The following is a 27,974-nucleotide window of genomic DNA, read 5'->3' on the forward strand; positions in this document are numbered from 1 at the left end:
GTGACAAACATGTGACGTACGTGACACGGGGCTGCTATTTTCTTTTATTTGCTATTGTATTTTTCAATTATAATTTTATTTATTTTCCTGGACATTTAATCGAACTCGAGTAGCCGGCTCTCCAACGACTCTCCACGCAGCCGAGACGTGAACAGTTTTCGGAGCACAAAGTGAACAGTAGGACATACCAGAACTCTCCGTCGTCTCGAACAGTAACGCCCAACTCCTCGAGCTTGGCCCGCGAAACTTTCTTCCACTGCTCTGATCTGAAACGTGCAGACCTGACAGTCATCAAAAAAGCCACACAGAGGAAAGAATGGGAACCGCGCCGCTTGTTCACCGGTCAAGCGCGACAACAATTAAGTTACACTAACACGGCTTACCATCATTGGTTTGCTGTTGTGCGCAGAACATTCGCTTACCAAAACTAACGTGTGCGTCGGTGTCAATTTGGATAATGGGCAGAATGCGGGTGTCCGACAGCATTTGGCTTTTCCACAGTTAGATAGTGAATTACCTTGCGTCTTCTGGGTGAACCCCTTTCATTGATTTGGTAACTAAAAAATATGGCTATTTACGAGAAAAGATACCACAAACTTACACGTCGCTCCAAGGTCCGGTATATTCCTTATGGCCATATGGGTTGCGAAGGCGAAGCAGCCTCACTAACTGCTCGGTGCCTTCTAAGTTGAACTGCGGAAAACATTTTTGTGTACTGCACATTGTAAAGTAAGAAAAAACAAGTTGCTGCATTAAACAGAGTTAATAATCGAGAAGTTGGTACCTGCAGCCCTGAGATCCCAAGAATAACGTTTGAGATCCCAAGAATAATTTGGCTGTTTGTCGCAACCATATTATGTTGTACATGAGGTTCCCCAGGGCTCAATACTTGGGCCTCTTTTGTTTAACGTATCTGTTAACGGCCTATGTTTTAACTTAAATTTTACGAAGATACTGCTGTACGGTGATGATATTAAGCTTTACATGCCTATAGCTTCGACAAAAGATGGCTTAGTTCTTCAAAGTGAAATTAACAAAGAAAAATTATGGTGTGGACAGAACGGGGTGATCTTAAACGCATCGAAAACATGACTAATGTCTTTTACCAGGAAACGTTCTTCTATTGACTTCTCGTACATGTTGGGAGATACCCCTTTGAAAAGATCACTCGTAACTCGCGACTTAAGTGTTTTCGTAGACAGTAAGTTGAAGTTTGTCGAACGTGTTAACCATATTATATACACGTCCTACTCAGTAATGGGGTTTGTTTGTGGGTAAACTAGCCGACAACGTATGAAGTAATATTTTCTGGAAACGACTGCAAGGTTTTCTTGGAGAAATACCTCGTGATGTCGGCGCTAAAGGAAGACAGAATGCATTCTGTGCGCAGAGGTGTTACCTCCTGCTGAGAAGGTGAACTCCGACACACTCAACGCCAGTTGTTGACAATCTGCCAGTTACTGAACTGCACCGGTTCGCACGTGTAACAAAGGGACCTGGCCGACTACAAATTGACCCGTCCAAGAAGAGCTACTGCAACGCCGAGGAGAAATTCCAAGAGCCTCAAAGTTCTGCTGAAGCGCTCACCTTCCAACAACGGAAAGAATGGGAAAGTGCCATGGGAGACGAACTTACTTCGGTCCATCAAATGGGAACATGGACCCTCGTACCACGAGAATCCGATATGAAAGTCATCAAGTTGAAATGGGTGTATATCGGATAAAAAGAGGTCCCACAGGCTAAATATAAAAGTAGAAAGCACGACTTGTGGCAGTTGGAACACCTCAAGTACACGACGTCGACTACTTCGAGACTTTCTCTCCGGTTGCGAAGCTCTCCAGCTTACGTCCTCTGCTTATCTTAGCTAACTCAGAAGGAACATTCATACGTCAACCAGACGTCAAAACGGCGTACCTCTCGTACTGATTACTGTTATTCAATAATTCGTCAGAGTCCGTTGTCACGGAAGAACATGTCTGGGCCCTGTGCTTCTACTGAACTGCGTTGCCGCAGTAGGCCTTCCTCGTGAGGACCTGAAGCTTCAAAGATTCATTCCTATAGTTCATTATTCTTTTCTTTTCTTTTTTTGTAAACAAAATACAGAATACAGAATATAATACAGAACACAGTACCCGAGGAAGCGTGGACCTCCACGCGAAAGCTTGTACAAGTTAAACTGAAACAAAAATCTTCAGTGTCGGTTTCTGTATTTTGTTTATGTGATCTACAGGACTTGTCTCCCCTCTTCGTATACGCTTCTTTTCTTTTTTTGCTCAAGAAAGCAAATAGGGTTGGACCACTCTCGCGTGTGTTTGGCGGCGGCGGCAACGATGCGTCATGGGCTGAAGAAGCCTTGTGGGGTAACGACAGATGAGTGCGGGGTGCTCAGGTTCGAATCCTTTTTTCTTTTTTTAGCTCTCAAAACTAAAAGTGTTTCGATGAAGCTTTGCGACATTCAAGTTCAAGGGGCGTACTATCAAATGAAATGTGTTTCATATTCTTATCAGGACCACCTCAGTGTGCGATTGACGGCCCAATATGTGGTAAAACGCAATATTTCCTAAATTGATAATTTTTTTTCTACGTATTCTTCCAGGTCTGCGCGCCTCACAATATTTTAACACGTTCTATGCCTTCAATCAGAAAAGATTTTGTTGCAATTTGCGAAAAAGCAATTTTTTTTTTTCACTAGGTATAGGTCACATGCGCAATCTTTAAGAGGCGGCCACAGCGCGAACAAAATTTTTGCGGCGAAAACAAGGCGGGAGAGCATTGGCAGCATGGGAGCAATCAATCACAATTTATTTGAAAAAAAAAAGTCGGGGATGGTCGAGCGGAAAGTCTGGGACGTTTGGCATGGAATGACCCAAGAGTGACCAAATGGATTCGGAACAGCCTCACGCCGCTACGAATAGTGTATGGTGTTTTCCCACTTTGGCATGTCTAAGGTTTGCTGACTAAGCCTTCCCACGATATCAGAGCGCACTTCTCTGAATGCAATGGGATCATTCTTCTCTGGCATGGAACGACCCACCCTTTTGCGTGCTGTACATTCGGGGAGACATTCTATGTGATTGATTGATTTTTAAAAGAAAAAATGGAGATGTTAGTCTCGAGCTACTCGGGACTGGCTACTTCAGGACATCCGACGTCAACGTTTCCATAATATATGGTTGTCGTTGTATTCAACAATTTCATGCTCCTTCTTAATGATAAATGTATCAGCATTCAGCACCCCGGTCAGGGATACCTAAGGCACAGCAGAATGGATCACGTGCACTTCTGTCGTACGAATCCACTTGTTTCATTCCGAGAGATCCTTTAGACTTACAAACTGCACTCTCCACGCAGGCGTGCGGCCACACTTTTGCCACACGAAACATGCATATAAATGACTGACAGCAAAAGCTGCCTTACTCAATGCCGCCAAAGTTCCTGTCACTCATGCCCATTACGCTTACTTGAGTTAGTCCCGTCACGCTGTAGACATGATTCGCCATAAGGCCGTCGTCCTGTTCTATCTCTCCTGGTCCACCATCGCCCTCTCCTCTTCTTCGCTGCTGCTGCTGCGAGGAATGAAAACGTACTATTTGTAGGCAGTAAAAGTATGCCAGATGCTGGCGTAAAACTCATGCGCAGTAAGCTTGTTTGCCCCCACGATTTTTTTTCTTCATTGCAAAATGAATTTCAACGGGGATGCTTGCAGGGAGGGTAAAACCCGAAAACTGGTCTCTTATTTGGCTTAGTGCTTGTGCTGTGTAACATGGCACTTGCTGCTGCACGTCCTCATATTGTAGTTGCATCGGAAAATTGCTCTGAATGGAGATTGAACCTCTCTGTTTTTAATGCTAAACACGATACCACAGAGCTATCAACTTCTTCCTTTTTCTCCTTTGATACGTATGTAAACAACATCGATGCTATCAATGAATGTTCAGAGAAAGAGTTGTCAAACTGAATGACACGCTCGAGCAATGAACAACTCCGTGAGGACCAACCACAAAGTGCAGTTCCAATTTACACCTTTGCACACCTTTGCTTCCAGAGTAATAAAAACTTAGTTCATTATTCAAGTTGAATTGACTAATTACGAGCACCGAAAAATTACTCATGAAGGAGGATACACGAGCGTGAACAACTTTCAGCTGCATGGTCTGGCCCGCGTAGAACGCGTCGTCTGTTTAAGCGCTCCATGGTGACCAGGACACGTATGGAGTGCAAGCCAGAAAGCGCATATACAAGCGAGAAATAACCGAAGCTCTATGGCTGCACGTGGAGAATATGTTTGTAAGTTGATCGGGCCATCCCAGCTGCGGACTCGTCCTAGTTGGGTCTCATCAGCGTGTTGCAGGGAGGACACAATCTTGGGTCGGCACGCAGAGTGTGTCTCGGCGTGTCATCAATGCTTGTGACCGGGGCATCTGTGGAGGCCGTAGTACAAGACAGAAAGTGCATGTATAAGTGAAAAATACCCGAAGCTCAAATGGCCACAGCTCGACGCATTTCCGACGCGCGCATCGACCCGAAAGAGGGGAATCAACCATAAGGTCGTGTTTACGCTTCGGGGCATGCGTCTTGAGGCTGTTCTCATCTGTGTGACATGGCTTCCAACATGACCGCTGTAAACGTGAAACACATGAACAGAGCAAGAAAAAAAGGAGGCACGATTTATGCGACGTAACACCACACTGCGAAACCAAGAGCTCGTATTCACCTACAGGGCGCGTGCAGATAGAGTAGACCCACAACGACATACGTGCATGAGTGTGGGGCTACCTTACCTGCACCCACCCTGTATATACGGAAACACCCGTGATAGTGCGACAATCCACGAAATTAATGCAAAGACTCAATCATACACGATAACGCCAACACTTCACCCAAGGCGCTCAGTGGCTCTCGCATGCTTGTGTTCAGTCCAGCAGAGGCGTATGTCAAACGCATATGCATACAGGCGCCTGAACGCATATCCCCAGTGTGAACACAATCATCACAAACATAACTGGTCCAGAACAATTGGTGACACCTCCACACGGACTCCTTTAGACACATCCACAGGTGTCGCTGACATCATGGAACGCTGATGTCTCGCCGAGACACACTGTCTCTGCCGACCAAAGAAGTGTGTAGTGAAAAGTCGACCAGATGTTCGAGAGAAAAATGCAACGTTTCATGCCGACGAATAGGTGGTGGTGGTTGTGACATATCGACTGGCTAAGCACCCGATTTAAGATAAAATAAACGATATTCAAAACACGCGTCACAACCTGGCTGCCCGTGTCTTGCGCTCTATAGCTCTTACTCCTTGCTTGCGCTCTTACTTAGCTTGCGCTCTATAGCTCTTGTTTGTCGTCTTCGTAAGATTTCTCACAATCGTGTCACATCCCTGCACAGCGCCACTCAGCCCCAATAAACGATCATCAGCGGCTCGTATATTATGACCTACTTATAGACACATACTATGTAGTTACAAGTTAGTTATTTTGCTAACCATTCCACAGCGGGCTTGCCGGGTTTGTGCTCTTATGGATTATTCGCACTTTGGAATCACCCTGTGTCAAGCTGTTCCTTTCGAACGGAGAACGAAAAGAGAAACAGCATTGGGACAAACATCCAGCCATCGGACAAACAATACTGGGGCGTTTCCTGCATTAATTTGTCTAGCTACCATCAAATGTAACCTACGAAGTATGCTGTCATGATGGACTTTCTTTCGAAGGCCCTCTTCATTGTGTTCCACGTGTCCTCAGGCAGCGGTATCCCAGCGATCAGCTCAGGGATACCACCAGTCAAATCTGTCAGAGCTTCTCTGCCGTTGCCTCTTTGCAATGATCCGTACGATCCGTGTAACCTGCAGTTGGCCAAGTACACACTCAAATAAGTTAAGATCAGTAAGTTAACAGTATGCTCCACATCTGTAGCACAGCCCTGTTAACAACTAGGTACACTGAATAGTTCATGAAAACACGAATATAAGATTCTGTAAGATGGTTGCGATTCTTAGCTATGTTTCTTTCCGGTTCGCGAATGGTATTTTTGCCACCGCAGTCCCACAGGGCTACCCTCACATATTACGGAACCTTCCCAAGCCAGCAGACACAGGTGTCATCCCCTTACGCGCTTACTACCCACTAGGATGGAAATATTGCCCAAGTCCCAAAAGAAGCGGTTTTAGGAAACATCGGCAAAATTACTCTTTGCCGTAGCACGGTTTGATCTGCTGAAGAAGAGGCTTGGCGGACGACTTGCATGTTTTAGAGAATGCTGCGTTGGGCAATGAAGATATCGGATTTGGTACAATAAGTGATAAACGGTCAGGAGGGGCTGGTTGACTGTCCTGCGGACTGCGGACAGACGCAGGATGTTCAATGTACATGTCCTCCATCTGTCCCACCAATCGTACTCGTTGTTAACCATTAAACCAGTAATGCGTTGGAAATTTGTCGGATACTGGGGGTATCGGCCCTGGCGATGAAACTTCCTATTCATCATCTCGCAATAAAGTTGTTGTTGTCTGACACTGTTGGCAAAATGATTGTTTTGTCGCAGTTGAAAATATTAGATTGCGAAATACATATCTCCATTCTACCTCTTTCTGCAGTTCGAGGCTTTCTTTGGAATGTGTTGCCGCGACAATCACTCTTTGAGGGCACATTTTGATGCAATTGTATGCGACGACCACCCTCAATCATTTTACTTGACGTTCTTGTACTGTAAAGCTCTCAGTTTCACTAAGAAGCTAGCCTGCCAGTATCATCTACGGTTTTCGGAGTTTGAATTGCCTTTTCGGACTCGGGCCACGTGCGCTGGAAATATGCCTCTCGAACTACCAAACAGTTATTATCTTTCGAATCCCCGCATTGCAAGTTAGCAACGAGGAACCGGCTCTAAAATAATAATAATAATAATAATAATGTTCTACGTCATAATCACGTGGCATTACTGCGTCAGATATCAGAGTTGATACCCAATGGCCGACGAACACTGCGCGCTCCGCGGTCGGTTGGCAAAGTTTCGAGATAGCATTCGCTTGCGGGCAAGTTACGAGAAGGGAAGGGTGGCAGCGTCTCGACGGTGTCGGTTGACAGCACCGTATGACTGTATTGTCCAGGAAGAAATGTGTTCGCGGATTTTTTTATGTGTGTGATGTTTCCCGACACAAGTATTTTACAGTCACAGCCTCCCCAGTTCAGAACTGGAATGCAGTAGTGGGCTGACGCCTGAGGAGCACTTTTGAGCACTGTCGGATTTTCGAATGCAGTGGCAACGGAGCGGTGTCGGTGTAACGCAAGCATTTTCCGTTTCGTTGTAACCTTATTTGATGCACTGCAAGCAACGGAAGAAGATGCTCACCGTGAAATCGCTCGCATCTACGAGTAGACTGTGTGTGTATTTTGAAAGTTCGAACTTTGTTTGGTTCCAGTCAATGAACGCAACGCTTTGGGCTCGGTACGCACGGTGAATATTTGTGTCAGACTTTAGTCAATACGGTGAACCAAATAAATGTGTGTTTTGTTAAAACTGGTCTAGTTGTTTCGGAATACGGAATGACGAGCGTCAGGCACGAAAACCAGGAATAGTAGAACCCGTGGGTGCCCAGGACCGGCACAAAGAGGAGCCAAATTGAGAGACTCCTGACTTGTCGAATGCTAGTTTATTTTCATTGATTGCATGCCCTGTGCTTCCTGAATTATCTCAAACTGTGGGCTTGTAGCGGGCAACTTGTAGTGGACAACGACGGTGATGGCCACACACCTGAAGCACCGGCTTGAGTTCCACCGAACCCACTGAAAGGCTCAGCAAAGGTTTCAGTGGGTTCAGGGACCCACTGAAAGGCTACACTGTGTCCTCCTTGGTTGGTCGTAGGTGACAGTAGTAAGGATTTTGTATAGACACGACGCACTGAAGCTTTGCCGTACAGCCAGCGCCACTATGCGGCGGGAGAAGGCGTGAAACACCTGTGGTCTCGTGATCACAGTGGCTTTGGAGGAAATTCTCATCTGTCTCTCGCGCGGCGGTCTTTCCGAAACCTTCGCTCGGGGGAAACGTGGCAACAAGGCTGGTTTCACACAAGCGTTTCCTTGGCCCGAAAACGGGCATATTAACATAAGAACACTATTACGCGTCGTGAATGTTGCGGAACTTTTCACGCATAGTCATGTGCCTTATGGGACGGTAGTTTGTCTAGCTGTAGTAACTTCTCCCATATGGTAGCATGGACTATCGCGGAGTAGTTGTGTAAACTTACTTGGCATACGCCTTCTCCACCAGAGAACCCCAGAACTCATTCCTGACGCTGGACATCACACCCATGTAGCTGCCTTCTTTTTCAAACATCGGAAGTCTATCGTCAATGACGACGTCCACCCAACGGTTGTTCCTCCAGAAAACGAAGTGAAATACGCCTGCATACGAGCCTCGCTTGAAGCTCTGGCCCTGGGGGACGACACGGTCGAACAGCTCCTTGTGCTCCGTCAGTGACGCCAGTGCGGCCACGAACCAGCAGTCAGCTGTCGCGCAAATATACCTCATAAATAACGGAACGTGCAGTGAATGCATTTTGCACTGACCAACAGTCATTTGAAAAATATCATGTCTGCTGACGCCGTCCACGAAAAACTGCGGCTTCTCCACCATGTTCTGCAAGAAAATATTTCAGTCATATTTGTGACAGCATTTTTGGATTGAGGTTACGTAAATACCTGTAATCGTACATACAATATCATATTATATACAGGGTGTTTCACCTAAAGTGACAAAAAAATTCATACTGGCGACGTACTCGGCCGGAGGATTGTGGGACTTCCGGCAATTCCCTTCTGGAAGCATTTGTCGCCATTTAGGAATGCTTTGCTAATGGCGCAAATAAACCCCAATAAATTGAGGTAAATTTGTTTTTCTAATCGAATTTTGAAAATTTCCAAGCCAACCTCACTTTTTTTCCCAGAAATATGAAGTGCTTCACGGACCAAATAGAGTACCCAACCGCAGACCCGACTAGCACTATGCGCAGCATAGCAACATAAATAGTCGAAAAAAAAAGCAAAAGTGCTGCTTGGCCCCGCCTGCTTTATTGTCGCAAAAAAGAGCGCGCGAAATGTGCGGCTAGAGGAGGAAATGTCCCCGCCTTCATTTCTTTTGCTTTCTTCGTGATGACACGGTGGTCACCAGCACTGAGGTCAAAGCGGGGGCAAGAAAGGTAAAACAGGAGACCTTCCGTGCGCGCATTTTTTGCAACAATAAAGCAGGCGGGGCTACAGCAGCGCTTTTACTTTTCTTTGTTTTTTTTACTATTTGCTACTAGTTGCTACACTGTGGATAGTTTTTGTAGGGTCTGCGGTGTGCTGTTATTCGAAAACGTGTTCTAATGGAGTGAAAAAGGTAGATTTCCCATTTATACTCTTAACATCAGATTTACTCCTCATAAAGGAGAAAAGATGGTTGTTTCCCCTTCATTTGAGAGGAAGGTGTATAGGAGGTGTACGAACCTCGCGGAGAAGTGGTAACGCGCGCTTCTCCGCGAGGTTCTTACACCTCCTCTCCTCGACCGTTCCGCCGCCGTGTACTTTCATCGGCGCATATAGGACACATAGTTCCCAATATTTTTAAACGTTTAAACACATTAAATCTCAAATGTACACTTCAGAGATGATGTAAAATAGGTGAACTCTGCCTCTCGTTAGTCGTCAGTCGTCACCAACGTAAGCAAATTATTTGCGAACACGTTTGATTCTGCCGCACCCTTGTACCCTTACGCGGCCTTTCACGCGTCGGTTTGGAGTTTGGCGAACGCAGGTTTGTGTTCGGTCCTTCGTGAAGTTTTCACGGTGACTGAGACGTTGAAGATCGTATGTGTGAAGCTCAGAGTTATCAAGGGATTGATACTTTTCGGAAGGGTTTTTCGGACTGAATGCATTCGGTAGTATGTCTACCCACGGCCGTGAGAGATGTTCTTGAATACGGTAAGGCTTAACATAAACTTTGTTCGAGGGAGAAAAATTCAGCGAATTCTTTATCATTTTCAGGTTGCATATCAGCTTGACTGGTAGTAAGGCGTGTCACTGTGACTGAAACACAGGTGAGGTCATGGTGCTTTACAACTCCTTATATTGCTGGTCTGGCGAGTCGCTTGCGACGTACGTCTATTTGTTTTGCAGTTTAACCGTGCAAATTGGCCGCTTGACGTTCGAACGCTGGAAAAGACATGCTTTCAACGAAATGGTGCATTGAGGCGTCATGGTACTGATGTGTCAGAACTTGCAGTGGTTTTTGTAGGCACTGTGACTTTTCGGATTTGCATTTCTGTTTGCTGTGTGTGGTGGTCAATATTGGACACTTCGATACTAACGTCCAAGCCGGTTTGGATTCGAATTTAGACGTATGTACTATTTCACTCTTTTTACCTGTTTCGTGTCTATATGGCTAATACATGTGTGTTACAGTTCACATTCGTTATTCTGTGGTGCCAAACTCTTGTGTTGCACGTCTCTCGTTCAGTATTTCATACTGCACTCCTCATTTGGTATATCATACAGATCTATATCGAAGGAGTACATCTATTTTCTTCGTGGTGAGTGAGTGCTTATGCTCTGAGCTGCCCCGGCCGGGATCGTCCTGCACTGACGTACGGCCGTCTCGGAACCGTTTGCACCACTCAAACGCTTTCCTGCGGCTAAGTGTATCGTGGCCATACTGAGCCTGAAGTATTCTGTGGATTTCAGATGACTTTACGCCTTCATTCACGAGAAACAGAGCCGTAGCGACGGGGGTGCGAGAAGGTCAGCCGCCCTGGGCGCCCTCGCCAAAGAGGGCGCACAACGGCAAGCCCTGGCAGGTTGGTAGGACACTATAAGTAGGAATGAAGAGAATTTGAGCTTACAGACTCGACAATCTAAATGGGTGTTTTCTTTCTTGGTTTACAAGGATTCTGACGGCAGTGAGTGAGGGGTGGGGCGCTTCAGGTGTGCCTTGTCCCGGGCGCAAGCTCGCCTCGCTACGGCTCTGACGAGAGACTTCATGACAATTCGCTGTTCGATGTGCGCGCTCACCTCGTTTTCGCCCATCTTGTCCAGCACGTGTCTTCTGTTTTGCACAAACTTTGGACCACCACGTGGTGAACGCGGAGGCCTGTCGCGTGTGAAAATGACGAAAAAGAAGTAGCGCGAGCCATTTGTACACTCAAGCCACTCAGGAGACAGAAAGTCCCGATTTGACTTGAACACCCCTCGTACAATCAGTATAAGGACGATTCCAATGCGTGAAAACGGTTGTCGTCTCTCTCTAAAGCACTATACGAGTAACTCACCGGAACGTTTCCCAACTTGAGCAGAAGCCGAGCTCTACAAGGGATATTAGCTCGAGCGTATGTATGTCAGATCACACTGGTTGTAGAAGTCCTCTGGTCATTCGAAGCTGCAGCTCTGAGACAACTTTTAGCGGGTATTGGTAGGCCCATCCCCGCAAGTACACCGATTACCGGTGTTGCGTCATCTTTATTGGAAGAAATCAAGGGAACTCATATCTAGTGATAGGAAATCCGTTTCTTTTTAGTGAACCCATTCGCTCCGGTCATTCATTTCAGTGATTGGATCACAAGATTCGTGGTAAGTCTGTAACATAACTGAACCATATGAACGAGCGACGTCACCGCTTTTATCTCTTCTCCGCATGCGGAGCTCCGCACGTATATCGCCATTGCGGTGCCAAATTCGAAGCAGGTAGGCACTGTGATTTATGGTTCAAGAAAAATGTTTTCTCGGACAAGCCAAACCAGGGAGCGTCCTCGGACGACCGCCATCAGAGGCTCTGACCGCCGGAAGGCCGGGCGTCTGCAGGTCGCGGAGGGTCATGTAATGGAATGTCACTTCTAGGTTAGCGTGTTCGTACAATCAGGTAAGTAACATTGTGTCCCACTTGACGTGATCCCGTCAGTATTCAGATTCATAAGCGAAAGTCGGCGTATTTACCGATGACTTTTCAATTAGTATATTGTGATTACGAACGCGAGGCAGACGAACGCGGAGACTATGGCCTGCACTGCCCTCCCATTCGTGTGCCTGGGTGACGTCATCATGATATTGCTGGGGCTTCCTTAGCTGCAGTGAGAGTGCGAATCTTTAAAACACGTTTGTGCAATATATAAAATGTTCTCGGAATAGAAATTTCGCAAAGTAGACTGCGGAGCGGTGCCAAACAATACCGTATCGGTCTCATACACATGTTCCCGATAGTCCCCTTAACACAGAAAATTGAAAGACTGTTGCACCAAAGTGGAGAGGAAGAAACAAGGGATGACGTTTGGACCGAATGTTCATCAGATGTGGGGGGGGGGAGAATGAAGGCTCGTCGGGTGACGTATTGTACTGTAGGGGACATGGTTGTCTAAAATCAGCACTCCGTGGTTTGTCTCCTCTAAAATCTCGAGGTGCTGCAAGACTATTTCTTTCGAGAAATAAACACGTGCAGCACACGGTTGACCTTAAATACAATATTGGCACAGCACTTTCAAGCGCAACGGAGGTAATATGGGAGGCCGAAGTACTGACAGGCGATTTTAGCTAACCGTGACCCCAACAGCACATGCCGCACCGCTAGTCTAGTTGGATGACACCTGAACCACATACGAGGGTGGTTCCATAAGTTTCCGGCCCGAGGTAGAAAATGCGCGCGAATTTCAAAATGCGATTAAGGACGCGTGGCGCCATCTGTTGGAGGGCCGGAGCACCACCCTCAACCCTCCCCATGCTTTTGTCGGTTGGAGAGCGGCATTTCAAACAGCCAGGGTGCACTCTTCAGTTAAAATGGAAAAAATCGAGTACCGCGCTGTGATAAAATTCTTGACAAAAAAGGGACTTTCGCCTAGAGAAATAAAGCGCGACTGGACAACGTGTACAGAGAAGCCTCTCCGTCGTACACAACGGTAAAAGACTGGGCTAAGCAGTTTCGACTGGGGCGAGAGTCCATCGAAGATGATCCACGCGATGGTCGTCTAGTGGAAGTGGTGACACAAGAAAAAATTTGTCTCTTGTCGAGGAGGAAGTGCTGAGCGACAGGCGTCTGAAGGTGAAGGAAATCTCAGAAAGGCTGGGGCTTTCCAAAACAACCGTTTTTCGCATCATCGGCGAGGGCCTTCACATGAAAAAGGTCAGTGCGAGATGGGTGCCACGACTTCTCTCGTCAGTTCAAAAGCAACAGCGCGTCGTCTGTGCCAAAGAGTTTTTGGAGCTCTGTCAAGAGAACGAAGAAGAAATATTGAAGTCAATTGTCACAGGGGATGAGACTATGGTGCTCTACTATGATCCCCTTTCGAAAAAGGAGTCGATGGAATGGCGCAAACCAGGAGAAGCACCCCCAAGAAAAGCCAAGGTCACACAATCCACAAAGAAGATCATGGCAACAATATTTTGGGATTGTCACGGGATCCTCCTCATCGACTTCAGAGAGAGGAACACCACAGTGAATGCGACTTATTATGCTTCACTCCTGCACCGACTGCGAGACGCCATCAAGGAAAAGAGGCGCGGCAGGTTGAGTCGAGGACTCGAGGTGTCCGGCTGCTCCAGGACAATGCCCCTCTCCACACGGCTTCTGTTGCCAAGCCTGCACTGAAGGAGTGCGGCTTCGAAGAAATCCACTACCCACCCTACAGTCCAGACTTGGCACCGAGTGACTACTTCCTGTTCTCAAACTTGAAGAGGGATCTCAGAGGACGGAGATTTCAAAACGATAGTGAGGTGCAAAAGGCAGTTTTCCAGCATTTTGCGGACAAAACTTCGGACTATTTTTTCAAGGGTATAAGAATGCTGGTTGAAAGGTGTCAAAAGTGCATCGAAGTTAAGGGTGACTATGTCGAAAAGTGATACACTTGTTTCGTCTCTATGACTATTAAAAGTTGGTCGGGCCAGAAACTTATGGAACCACCCTCGTACACTAGGGCGGCATGTGACAGCACATGTGACAGCACAGAATCCTAGGACAAGACTTTCATGAAGGACTTGTTATAGGATTCTAGTTTATTATTTATTATTCTAGTTATATTATTCTAGCTATATAGCTATATTATTCTAGTTATAGGATTCTAGTGCGGCACGTGCTGTCACATGCCGCACTATAGGGTACGCGATTCACGTGTTAGACTTCTAGCGGGCTAAGCGGTATGTACTATACGTCACCCAACGATCCCTCGTTCTGTGCCACACATCTGAAGAAGAGCATTCGCTCGAAACGTCATCTGTTGTCTCTTCCTCCCCACTTTGATACAGCGGTCTTTCAATTTTCTGTATTCGTGTTAGTGTACCTGGCAGCCCTTTGGTTTTATACGTATCTCCGGCGATCTTCATCAAACATCATACAGTTCCAGATCCATAACACACGTACAAAGTGGCGTAACCAGGTGCGAGGGTTCAAGGGTTCTATACTCCCCCCTCCCCCCCCCCCCCCCCCCCACACACACGGAAAATCGTATTTTTGGTAGTGCGTTTGGAAGTGGGAACCGTGGTTGAGGGTCCTCCTCATTGCGAAGTCCCCATAGAGCCACCCGATATATTTTCTGGCTACGCCACTGTATGTACGAATGGGATTGAATGTGCACTGAAAATAAATGCGCCGCAGCTATCCTTTCAAGGTTGATTTGTTGCGTTAAGGGAAAGAGAGTGCGAAACTGTGAGAAAAAGTGAGAAAAGAAAGTGAAACTTACTTTTTGCACTTATAACAGTGAGAAAACAAAGGAATGAAGCACGTAGGCTCTTACATAGGGCCTCTTCCAAATAATCCTTCCTGCGTACTCCTTGATGCCGATGCTGGAATCTTCGCAGGGAAACTCAGGGTCTTCAAAGAACCTGTTTTCCTTAAAGCACTGCTCAATGATGTTCTCGTAGTATTGCGGGATCCCGTCCTTTGTCCTGATACCGGAACCACTCTCTCCATACTGGACAGCGAGAGCGATATGCAAATATACGAATGTTGTCATAAAAAATAAAAAAAAAACAGATAGCAACATGTTTCTCGATTTCATCGGACGAAGAGAGCACGGGATCATGACATTGGGAAAATACAGGAAGGAACAAAACCTCACAAAAACGATAATTTATGAAAACGCGTGAATTTAGAAAATGCAGTAGCTGCTGTTCTCCCTCCTATTTAGCGGCCAGTGAGAAATAGCGTTTCTCACGGAAGTAGTTAGGAAAGGACTCTCTTGCCAAACATACAGGTACGCGACCGACATCACTCCCGCAATGGTCACCCGCACTGCCTCAGTTCACCCCGTACAGTTCCCCTGAAGTTGGCCAAGTTTGCATAGTAACCCTCCTTTTCCCCGCTGCTGCCTGCTGTCCTCCCTTCATCTGGCCACGTCTGTACGCCGCTTATAGCCGGAGTTGTTTCCTGGTGTTAGCACGGAGCAAAGAAATTGGCACCGCGTCGTCACGTAACGCAATGAGGGGAGGTAGCTCTAGGTGGACGAGCGGTCTGCCGCGGTGCGGAGCCTGCTTAGACGGCGACATCGTGAGTCAATGCATTTCCCCATATAATGTATAGAAAAATGTATACTTGAAAATAATTTTATTGGAGAACTAATTGCTTACTCAACTTCCTGCTCACACCGTCGACGAGCAAAGAATAGACATACACACTTGTACGTGTGAAAACCTTTCTATAATACTAATTCAACCCTCTGCAAGCATCTTCCATCACAGACAGGTGTACTAACGCGTTGGAACAAGCTATAGCGAGCATTAATTATTTCTGTCACAACGCTCACCACTATATGTTCATAGTATTCGTCAGAATCATTACGAGCACTATTGAAAGCTAGTAATTATCTTCGTGTCAGAGTTACAAATTTTATACTATGGTAATATCACAGGAACAGAACCAATGCGGAAGACAACGAAGAATCAGGTGGATACAGGAACAGAATGGAAGTGAGCAGGCTATCGGATAGGAATTTTGAGAAGTAGTTGTGCCTGAGTTGGTATTGCCCTTTTCAACTTCATGCTTTTCGTACTTTTGAAAGCGAATTCCAACTGTGACATCAAAGTATCTTGAAACTAACGAGTTACTTTTGACAGCACTTTATCTGAAATACTTTCCAAGATTGGGTATTTAGTACTCTACTCAGTTACGTTTTTGTCCGGTACTCAGTAACCTAAACACTTTTTGTGATAGCTTGTACGAGCCTGGTGTTATGATATAATTACTGCTTGTTTGATACTGGTCCTCTGATTTCGTTTGATATTAAGAGGCAATACCAGTTGGGGAGCAACTCAGATTCATTTTTTCCCGATTCTAGATGGCGTCACGGTCGCCGTCCTTATCATTCCGTCCAGGGTGAGCGTTATGATATGTCACGTAGAGTAAAATTGTTGCTGGCTTCCTGCGATTGCAATTGAAAATTTGTTGTAGCAGATTGTTAGAAGGTGTAGCAAAGTGTTTGTGAGTAAGTGTTAGGATACGCCAGGTAGAATAATTATTGCTTGCTATGACTCGTTCCTTACGCCAATATATGTTCATTAGAAAAACGATCCTCGCATATGTTACTTGGTTGAAGTCAATTTCGTTACGACAATAAAAATAGTTTCACGTGCACCGTATTATTTTTAGTCCGTCCAACTCCAACTCCAGTTTCACGTGCAAAGTGATTGGTACAACTGTGTATGCCTATTCTTTGCATATCTGTGCGCCGGTGTTTGCGGGAAGTTGACATCGTGCAGAACCCAGATTCGTCTTTATGTTTTGTCTTTCGTCCTTCCTCTAAGCACAGGGATATGTTGCCAACGTTCAATAATCAGTCCTTCAACAAAAAAATAAATAAATATTTTCAAGTGAATATCTATGTATTCTTCGCATAATCGGCGTGGAAGGAAATCCGTTGACTTCGGCAGGTTGCGGGTTCGGGTGTCCGACATCAGATGAATAATAAATGATGTTACAAACGGCAATAAGAAACATCTTTTCAAGTGTACAATTATATATTATTTGCACGGAGAAATGCGTCGGCTTGCGAGGACGGGCGCAGTGATTGACTGGGACCGCTCGCGGGTGGCTGTCGCGGGTGTGATCTAGATCGGGCACTTGTCTTGCCACGGAGAGGAGCCCTCACTACACTATACTGGCGGAGCTACAAAAATGAACTCTAGATCTCCCCATTTCTTTCTTATTCTTAGTGAAGTGGGAGGAGATTTCTTCGTATCATGTTGACTCGATCGTTTCTCCGAAAGCGGCGTCAGCGCATCAAAGGCAGCGCCGCACATCTACCCCTTCGAAAGTTTGAAACTTTCTTCGTTAAAATAATGAGAACAATATACTACAGAAGGTTACTAGTGGAACCAGAAGCTGTATCACGCTGATTCTTAATCCACAAACGGCCGCTGGTCCCGGTTTTCCGGTTACGCAGGAACGTATACTATATTATTGAACGCAGCAGGAGGAGTATTATTCTCCAGCAACGTACCCCTGCGACTGCGCGTTCACGGTATAGGCGGCATCAAGAGACTGGTGTCATGTCCCTGGTTTTCATCCTTTTTTCCTTTAGGTTTGCGACGCGCTAACTTTGGAATGGACTCACAAACAGTGGACAGACAATGGACGACACACAGCAACAGATGACACAACATCAATCACGTCCCCATGACATTAAAGTCCCCATCATATTAAAACATCACAACGCAGTAGTAGGTAAGGTACACCTTACCCTGTAAACCTTCTGGGCTTTGGACATACTGCAGCTGGTCCACTTTTTGAGTACACCGCCGTGCTCCAACCCTTTGCTGTTAGATGAACTGAAGTGGTAACATGAGGAGCTTATCTCACACAGCCATTCTCAGAAACTCCCAACCAATCATCGTGAGAGCCACGTCGTGACCTACACTGATAAAGGACCGTCTTGGAATCTACCGATCCACTTAAACATGTGGGTACTAGACAAAAGACATGTAATTGTCTAGACTTTTTCTTCTGGCGGATCAAAAAAGAGAAAAGGAGCTGTATCTGGAGGAAACTGTGCCGCCAGTTGCACTTGGACGCAAGATCACTCATCATTCGCAATTGTAAACGCCTCTCCGTGGCGTTGGATCTCCTAAAGCGTTACTTGGCATTGCTCGCCAAAATAGCAGGGAGGAACAATGAGGTGATGAAAGTGTGATAAGTGCACGAGCGCACGAGCATCGAGTACCTTGTTATGAAGCCACAATAATTCTTTATCTGAATGATGTTGAGTGGGGAGCTTCATCGCCAGAAGTGATAGTCTACCCCATTATTGACGGTAATTTGGTGAAATAGAATAATGGGCCGCCTCACAGTGCGGAGCGAAGTCGTATACGGTGTCTAAAAACTTTAAATGTGGTTTCACGACAGAGCGTTGATGGGCTGGATTTGGCCATGGTCCCAGTAATTTTGACAGAGTGAGAAGACGAGGCAGGATCTAGTTGATTTCCAGACATTGAAAAACTTATGAGATTCGTATAAGGTAAGCACGCAGATCTTGTCTCAGCCTAACAGTCAAGGCAAAGCAGTGAAAGTCACGAAAATTATAGGACCATGTGCCTGGACGCTTTATTGATTTAGCTGCTTTGTCATTACTCATTTTATGAGTCATGTAACTCTATTGATCGGAATCAGCAGCAGTTTGTACAATCCAGCGATTTGAGGATTTCAGAACGTGGATCTCAAGATACCGGTACAGAACCGATATTTTTGTACTGTTCGAGAGAACCGTTCCTACACGACTATGATGACTTCCGCATCTGCGCGCTTCTGCAACATTTTCTCTTGTCTCCCAGATCTGAATAAGTATTTTGATTTCGTACACGTTTTAATACTATTTACGTTATGGCTGTTCTCCGCTATGGGCTGTGTGATCAGAAGAGACAGCAGCTAACCCGTTTGTCATGTGTCGTGAACGACGTAGTTGGTTCGGTTTCACATTGCAACGGATATTTTCGGCGGAGGGGACCGCCTGAAAATAGGGGTCAGTATGACACCGTTCTATCCTTACCACATGTGCTGCAACCATAGACCTCTACCCGGAAGACGTCCGAAACCGAAACAAATCTGAAGGGGAGGACTGGGTTCTACGAATGGGCACTTGTTCGCTGCCTCCTATTGAATGAAAAGTAGGACCGCAAGTCGCATCCCTTTCAGGGACAATCGTAATCCCCTCAAGACCGTGGGTTTCGGGCGCGACCTTGTTCGCCCCTAGCTTCGAGCTAGGGGCGAACTACCAGAACTAGGCGTCTACCACGTTGGTGGCACTGTCGAACACTATGACGTCATTTGTTTACAAACAGGGAAAGGTGTATTGGTTGTAAAGAAAGCCCAAATATACTATTATGGCGGACAAAGTCCCGGGTCTGGGACATTAACATATGGCATCTAATATCGTGGACTGGCCAGCTTCAAATCGCGCTGGGCATGACAAAAAGAAAGAAGAAGCTACTTTGTTCGTCGGTGAAGGGGCCAGGATGTAGCTCGACATCATAAGATGGAATATATCACAAGACAGTGCAGATGACACGTTGGGGCCAAGCAGTAACACAAAAAAATTGGACTCAAGTTGTACAGCAGCCGAAAATCAGCGCAAGATTCTTCAAGATGATGTCGCCGCATGGTCCGCTCTTCGATCTGTCTCAATTGATATACTCTCATGACGAATTGCGCTGGTAGTTGCAGCGCAGAAAAAGTTATACACCTGTCACACGGCAAACTGAATGACATTCGTTTTTATGACATCGAGCTACACGAAGAACAGGAATGTCATTCGGAAATGACGTCACTGTCGATGCTTAAGACACGAAGGCGGAACATATGAAGGTATATACAGGTACTATATTACATGTATTTTTATTTCTTATCTCGAAACTAGAGCTAAGCATTAGATTATTTCACAAAATCGTTGCGTTTTGCACCACGCTCGGCTTGCAAGGCCTCACAAGCCAAGACAAGTTAGAATCCTATCTGGACCACACTGGGGCGCATAGCGACTGCATGGGAACTAGGGTAGTTCACTGAAACAGAGTGTTAATAAGCCTTCCTTGCTGGATGTCAAAAGATATTAACTCGTGATAAAATATTAGAGTACAACTTTTAATTCACGTTTAATTTCTCCTAACGTCACCTTTGGTGCGAGAAGCAACTCATTCGCTGGTCGAATGCCATTCGCATGTTTTACCTTTTGGTTTCACTGTGTGACACGGAACGAATGGTATTCGGTGTGAATATCATTCGCTGGGAATGACATTCAATTTGCCGTGTGCCAAGGATATTACACTGACTCGAGCGCCCATGCCACAGGACCACTTCCATCCAACGTGTGTTGCTTTTCAGTGGTCCTTCCGTTCACTCTTTGTTCGTTTCTATAAGCTCGTTTCACCGGCAGACTACACTGCGCTGCACAAAAACGACCACCGGGAATTCGTCATCAGTTTATATTACTCTGCAAGAAGAAGATACATGATCACAAAATGGAATAAAAATGACAATGACGTGTTATATGTGTTATCTAATATGGTTGTACACGCAGTAGCTTCTTTGCAACTCAATCCTTCGCACTGTACCTGAACACAGAACGCTTTTCCTGGATGCACTCGCACCGTAACCAGCGAATAACACGTTCCCATTTAACGAAGGCGCATGATATCCCGCCCATTATACGACAGTGCTAGCAAACTGTCAACGGACACCGTTGAGAACAATTGTGAATCTCATGTAATGCACGATCCTTAACCTTAGTAGCACAGAAAAGCAACGATAAGTCGCAATATGCGTTGAATGGGCGGACCATCAGAAATGTACGCTGCTAAGCTTACGAACGATGGGCTTTTGGGTACGGCAAGTATAGCTGAACTGATTAGCATATTGCGCGTAAACATGTCGCCTCCGCTCCGTGACCGCGACAGAAGTTCGCTAGGCAAGTAAGTGTGTGTTATGGAGTAAGCACAGGGACGAACTAGGGCAGCGATAAACTCGCGTTTGCGCCAGCTAGCTTGTCTCCTATTCCTCTGTTCCACGGGGTTGTGCAATCACGTCAAGCCTTTGTACTTCGCTTATGCGCAGTGGGTTGGGAAATATATTTATTCGAAGGGAAAATTTAAAAAAATAAAATGAAAAACAGAGAAGCGGCGGGGGATGGGTTTGTGGACTAGACACGGCGCTTCCTAGTCACAGCTCGGTGTACTGGAGTACTGGGGGTGTACGGGTAAACTGGGGTTTACGCCTGCAGTTCGTTGACGCTTGTTCGGTAATGCAGCTTCTTTTATGATTTGTACGTGTGGGGAGCCCTGTATTCCCTGGCATCATTCTGTTTTTAGTTTTTGTTGTCTTTTTCACACTGCTTCGGGAAAACTGATTCAGCACGAGTGTAAACTCTCGAGGAGGAGCGTAGCGCTTGGTTCGACCTCCATTTAGTGTTTTTTTTATTTCTTTTTCTTTTTTTTTTTTTTTTTGTTCTAAGACACGCAAGCTCATAGATGACGATAATGTGTTATCTTTGTAGGGGAGATCTCAATGGAGTCGAGAATCCGCTTTGTAGCTAAGGTGGACCTCTTTTGCGAGCATTGTCGAAATCTCATTGAATGCTTTGATAAATTCGAGGATGTTTCAAGAACATGCGAAAAACCAAGCCAGTTGAGCACTTGAGCTAATTATCTCCGGTTCTTTAAAGCACTGTGATAGGAAAATCGCGTAGCAAAAGTGTAGCAAGGCGAGGGGTAGCAGGCGAGGCTGCTTGATCCTCTAATATGTTGCGTAGTACACCCACGTATTCCTGCAATAATATACAACGTGTACAGGATAGCGATTAACATAAATGAAGATGTGCAACAAATTGAAAATAGCAGAGATGACACATTAAATGGAGAAGATCAGAATTGTGGCTGCTGGTCACGCCCTTAAGGTCAGAAAGGAAAGACTGGAAAATCTGAACACTGAAGCGCAACAGTGATGGTACATGAACCTGAACCATCCTTATGATGCTCGCGAATATTGTCAGAGAGATGATGGAATGAAAGAGTGCCGCTTCAACAGGCTAAAATACAGGCGGGATCTGTCATTGAACAATGGTATTTATGAGTTTGTCGCACTTCAAACGTAAATAATTACTTCGTAACTGAGTATAACAAAATTGTCTTAGGAACTACTCGAGCAGATACTGGAATAAAATGGAATTCCTTACTCAAAACGTACTTGATACAGTAACGCAGCTGCTTGTTCCGCCTTACGCACAAGTCACACCGCAGAGTGCATTTTGGTATGAGGATCCTGCCGGCTATGCCCTGCAGCATTGGCGAGGTAGCCCATATGGACTTTGGCCACTGTTTTATTCCTAGTTTTGTTTTCGCCCGAGGTTTCGCCGGGAGGTGGGTGCGTGCCGAGATAGCTCGCCGTTGCTGGCCACGCACGAGTGGGCATCGTCACGACTGTAGCAAAATATCCGGCAATACTAGGTAAAGATGGTTAACGAGGTTCAGAATAAGTGGAAGACCGTGAAAGCGGCAAAACCACACCAAGTGCCTAACCACATGTATGACCACGCTAACTGTCCTGACTGTCCTAACTTTGCTATGTTTATTTGTGATAAGGAGACTCCAGATAATTAGGCATTTGTCTCTAAATGCCAAAGAGTGCCTAAACGCGACAAACAACAACAACTTTATTGTTAGATGATGCCTGGGGAGTTACCCCAGTGGTTCTCAACTTATTTTATTCGAGGGAACCCATGATCCTGCCAGCACGACCTCAAGGAAGCTGCTACATTGGGGTAACTGTGTATAGAAGCGGGTGAGAGGGGAACTTGATGCCGTATTAGTAGCAAATTATTATTCCGTCTATCTGATTTTATAAATGTGTAATTATAATTTATTTAATTATTTATTGATTCGTTGCAACATACTTCTCCGCAGAAAACGTGTTGTGGGCTGCCACTGATGCTTGTAAATCCGAAGTCCACGAGGGCAGGAGGGTCTCTCCGAAGTTTCACCGAAGTATGGCTTTCCAAGTGCTCGCAATGCTTTTGAAGCACAAGAGAAAAGCAAAAGCATGGTGCGGAGAAACTGTCGGGATGAGTTGAGGGGTGAGCCACGTTCCGGTGACGTTCCTTTCCGGTGACGTTCCCCCACGTGACGTCCGACGTGACGACGTCCGGTGACGTTCCTTTGGCCAACCTATATGAAGATCACAGCTGGTGGCTGTTTGCAATGACCGTCAGCTGTGGCAATTTGGTTTGCGATCTCGATGTCAATTCTAATGCCAACGATGAAATGTCCAGCACTGTTCGATATAACAACATCGAGAGCGAGTCTTGGAAGGCGGTCAAGTTGCACTCGCGGGTGTTGAACAGAATCCTCTTCGCGGAACCTCAGGACAAGGCTCGCGGAACCCCGTTTGAGAAACACTGCTCTACCGCTGGTGGTGATGTGGGGAATGAAATAATGTGCCCCTTCACAATAAGGATCGAAGTCCGATAGTGTCCAGAAACGTCAAAAGAGCTTTGAGCCCAGAGCGTTGGTAGGCTGGATTCGGCCAAGGACAAAGCAATTTTGATAGGGAGAAGGGCCGAGAGTCCAGCTGACTAAGAGACCCGGAGAGCGCGGACAATGAAGAAGAATGTGCTCCAGATCCTCTGGAGCACCGCGGTGACAGCATCTCCGAGAGTCAACTTTTCACAAGCGGTAACGTCACTGAGCTTTAAAAGCCACATCGAGTCGCATTCGGTGAATTAATGCAACATCTTGAAGAGAGGGGTTTCGTGGCATGCGGAAAGCGAGCGTTGGATCAATTCTGTGCAGCATAGACTGGCGGTCACGGTATTGCCGATTGTTTGCATGGATCAGCCTTGTCATCCCTGCCGCAATTCATGGCATAAATTGTCCAATGCAGGTTCCCTCACGGCCGCCCAGATCTTTTAAAAAAGTGGGTGGTAGGGTTTGGATCCCGGGTTCCCGAAATCCCAGGATTTCAGCATAATTCTTCCGAAATCTTTCTGAAATTCATAATTCTTCCGATTCCGAAATCCCGGATTTCGCAAGGCCAAATCCCAGGATTTCGAGATTATAAATTTCAGCTTTCGTGATAAACGGAAACCCTTCATCTTTCTTGTGCTACTTTCTTGACCACAAATATTCGGTGGTACGAGTGAAAGGGAAATAACGGTGTCCAATCGACTTTTTGTTTCAAGCATCCCTTCCCCGACAAATATCATTTGCAATCTGAAACCGAGCCAACCTTGTCGTCCACAACACATTACAACGACGTTGGCTGCTGACTCATGTGAACTACGCAAGCCATAGCGGAGAACAGCCCCCCTCAAGTAGCATAAAACTCCCGTAAAATCAGGAGGAGCCTTCCAGTCCTATACAACAAGAAATATTGCAGAATCTCTCTCTCTCTCTCTCTCTGCAGAATCTGTCTTTTTGTTCTTTTGATCCTCTACGAATACGTATATTTGAAACGTCAATATGCAGGGTGTCCCAGAAAACGCGTCATTGAATTATAATAAAAAAACTACACCACCTAGAATCATGCGGTCAACGACATTTGTTCTTTCTAGGTTTTTGCCACCTCCTGATGTGAAGGTCGTGTAACGCAAGTTTAATTATGTGAATTTCAATCCCAAAATTCGCGGTCACCCCCCCGCCGGCGCACTCCGCCACTATGCTAAGCCGCTATGCGGGAAGCGGCCTTGCAGGATGTGAATTCAATGGGAGACAGCGTTTATGCCAATTAACAGCAAAACAGAATAAAATTTTTCTAATAGATAAGAGATAAGATAATCTAATAGAGAAGAACACCATGTAAAGAACCCCTGGAGACACGAAAGGCTCTAGCAGAATATAAACCTAGTGCACCCTGGCCAAAAGAATTTTAATACATTGCGCCTATGTGGATTCCGTCGATTTTAGCACAGCGCCCATGTTTAGACTACGATTTTTCGACAAAGACAGTCAAATTCTGGAAATGTCATCGCCTATTTTTGTTCAGTACGTCCTCCAGGCCACATACCAACCACGGCACGATGTGAGTAGTATTGATTAATACGGTATAATAACCGTTACGTACAACGACATCCTTTTTCTAATCCAAGATGGCCGATTCTAAGCCAACACAATCCACTTGTAATCCAAGTGCGAGCCAAATCCAAAGCCATCTGATTGGCCGCCATTAGCCCCGCCCACTTCACGTTGATTGGCCACCGCGCCCCCAACTGATCTTTGAATGGCTGACCGTAGATCCGCTCCTTTATGCTAATTAGTTGGCTTGGCTCCGCCCAGTTCACACTGAGCGGCCCGTGCTAAGCCTTGACTGATCATTGATTGGTTGACTGTAGCTCCGCCCCCCTTATGCTAATTACTCGGCTCTGCCCCCACTTCACACGCTGATTGGTGCACGCGTATCGCTGACCACAGCTCCACCCCTTTATGCTAATTAACCGGCTCCGCTGATTGGTCCATTCTAAGCCTACTGATCACTCTCTCAGCCGCCGCCGCCGCCGCCGCCCGCCGGACGCCCCGCTGCGGCTTTATCTCGGATGTTCAAACTTACCCAGGCTAGCGGGTGGCTAGCCTTCACCGGCGCCCGCCAGATGGCAGCGTCTCCACTGCGGCTTTATCTCAGATGTTCAAACTTACCTTGTGGCGTCCGCCCACTTCATGCTGATTGGTCTGATTCAGACGTCTAAGCCTACTGATCACCCTTCCAATGTAAGCCTGCCGATTGGCCCGTTCTGAGCCCACTGACACCGGATGGTGCAACCCTTTACTGGCTCCGCCCACTTCACGCTGATTGGTCCATTCTAAGCCTACCGATGGCTGGTCCTGATTGGCCCACGCTAAGCCTACTGAATGGTGATTGGCTTACCTGTCGCTCCTAAGCAGCTTCAGATAAGACACACACGACAATTGTTGATTTCAACCTTTATTTGGTACAACAGCCTCCTGGTCCAGCTGTGGGTAGGTTCAGCTGCATCAGGGAGATCATTGGTTCATAATTCCATGTGGACATCTCTCACGCTAACTCAGCTCCCTCGGTAGATTCCAACTGTTATTGGTTCATCTGACTGCACGTGGCCGCTCACCCAGCTCCTTATTGGTTCTAGTCGGTCACCGCTCCCTCATAGGCTCCAACTCCGATTGGTCCATCTAACAGCAAGTGGTCACTGCTATTGATCCATTGAACCGCAAGCCACTCATTGGTCACTCACACTCATCTCTAGACGAGATAAATTTAACTGTGGAACTTTTACCATGAGATAACTTTAGCGGGGGCTGGTAGGCTCCAACGGCTATTGGCCCGCGCTAACCGCATGCCTCCACCCATTGGTTCACAACGCGCATGCTCTGACGGCGCCGAAGAAGGTTCCCTGCACATTTAATAGAAATTATGCTATTGGTCCAGCTGCGTCATAGGGCACGGCTTGGTTCTGCTGTGGCTGGCCCTGATGCTACTTACTTCGTGGCGCAACTCTTTAATGGCTCCACCCACTTCGCGTTGATTGGTCCATTTTAAGCCTACTGACTTCTAAGCCAGTCCACGCTAAGCCTACTGATCACTCTACCAGCGCTCTGATTGGCCGCTACCAATTGGCCCTCGTTCTAAGTCCACTGACACCAGATGGCGCAACTCTTCACCAGCTCTGCCTACTTCATGCTGATTGGTCCATTCTAAGCCTACTGACTTCTAAGCCGAACCACGCTAAGCCTACTGATTGTCCCTTCACACCAAAGCCTACCGGTGTCTGGCCCTGATTGGTCCACGTTAAGCCTACTGAACAGTGATTGGCTAGCCTGTCTCTCCTAAACCACAATGCAGCAGCTTCAGACAAGACACACGACAATCGTTGATTTCAACCTTTATTTGGTACAACAGGCAGCTGTGGGTTGGTTCAGCTGCATCAGAGAGATCCCGGTCATCTCTTGCGCTCATTGGTCACTCAGCTCCCTCGATAGACACCATATGGCTCATCTAACTGCAAGTGCTCATTGGCCCATCTGACTACAAGCCTCTCATTGGTCACTTATGTCTAGGGCTCCCTAACAGGCTCCAACTGCTATCGGCCCATGCCTCCATCCGCGGCTGCTCACTGGTTCACAATGAAACTTTTTCACATGCTCTGCCCTACACAGACAAGAGATGGCGCCGCTTGTCTTTGCAAAGATGGACAGCTGCCATTGCATTGGTGACTCATTTCTATCCAACTGGCTCATACTTCTAGAGAGCCAGCGTTCTGAACAGCTTACATGCCGCCGCCTCCCGCTATTCACATAGCCACAGTTGGAAATAAAAAAAAAAAACATTTCCAGGGTACACATCTCAAAACACACTCTACACGAGTAAAGTTGGCTTCCCCCGGTTGCACGCGGGCGTTAGGTCAAGCCCGTCCCATCCGCGGCTGCTCACTGGTTCACAATGGAACTTTTTCACATGCTCTGCCCTACACAGACAAGAGATGGCGCCGCTTGTCTTTGCAAAGATGGACAGCTGCCATTGCATTGGTGACTCATTTCTATCCAACTGGCTCATAGTTCTAGAGAGCCAGCGTTCTGAACAGCTTACATGCCGCCGCCTCCCGCTATTCACATAGCCACAGTTGGAAATAAAAAAAAAAACATTTCCAGGGTACACATCTCAAAACACACTCTACACGAGTAAAGTTGGCTTCCCCCGGTTGCACGCGGGCGTTAGGTCAAGCCCGTCCCATCCGCGGCTGCTCACTGGTTCACAATGGAACTTTTTCACATGCTCTGCCCTACACAGACAAGAGATGGCGCCGCTTGTCTTTGCAAAGATGGACAGCTGCCATTGCATTGGTGACTCATTTCTATCCAACTGGCTCATAGTTCTAGAGAGCCAGCGTTCTGAACAGCTTACATGCCGCCGCCTCCCGCTATTCACATAGCCACAGTTGGAAATAATAAAAAAAAACATTTCCAGGGTACACATCTCAAAACACACTCTACACGAGTAAAGTTGGCTTCCCCCGGTTGCAC

The 27,974-nt window shown here is 46.5% G+C and overlaps 1 protein-coding gene across 1 annotated transcript in view; it reads right to left on the reverse strand.

Moving 5' to 3' along the window:
- The window catches only part of LOC135398620 (calpain-A-like), a 58,037-nt gene that overhangs the window by 13,588 nt on the left and 16,475 nt on the right, over window positions 1-27,974 (reverse strand). Inside the window, exons 2-9 of the mRNA XM_064630006.1 lie at window positions 17,690-17,777; window positions 14,750-14,926; window positions 8,571-8,640; window positions 8,249-8,510; window positions 5,686-5,851; window positions 3,462-3,566; window positions 602-693; window positions 189-266 (exon numbers count right to left, since the gene is read on the reverse strand). Coding sequence (XP_064486076.1) covers window positions 189-266; window positions 602-693; window positions 3,462-3,566; window positions 5,686-5,851; window positions 8,249-8,510; window positions 8,571-8,640; window positions 14,750-14,926; window positions 17,690-17,777 — 1,038 coding nt within the window. The remainder of the gene's footprint in view (window positions 1-188; window positions 267-601; window positions 694-3,461; window positions 3,567-5,685; window positions 5,852-8,248; window positions 8,511-8,570; window positions 8,641-14,749; window positions 14,927-17,689; window positions 17,778-27,974) is intronic.

This window comes from Ornithodoros turicata, chromosome 6 (assembly GCF_037126465.1).
Source record: "Ornithodoros turicata isolate Travis chromosome 6, ASM3712646v1, whole genome shotgun sequence".
Lineage (NCBI taxonomy): Eukaryota > Metazoa > Arthropoda > Arachnida > Ixodida > Argasidae > Ornithodoros > Ornithodoros turicata.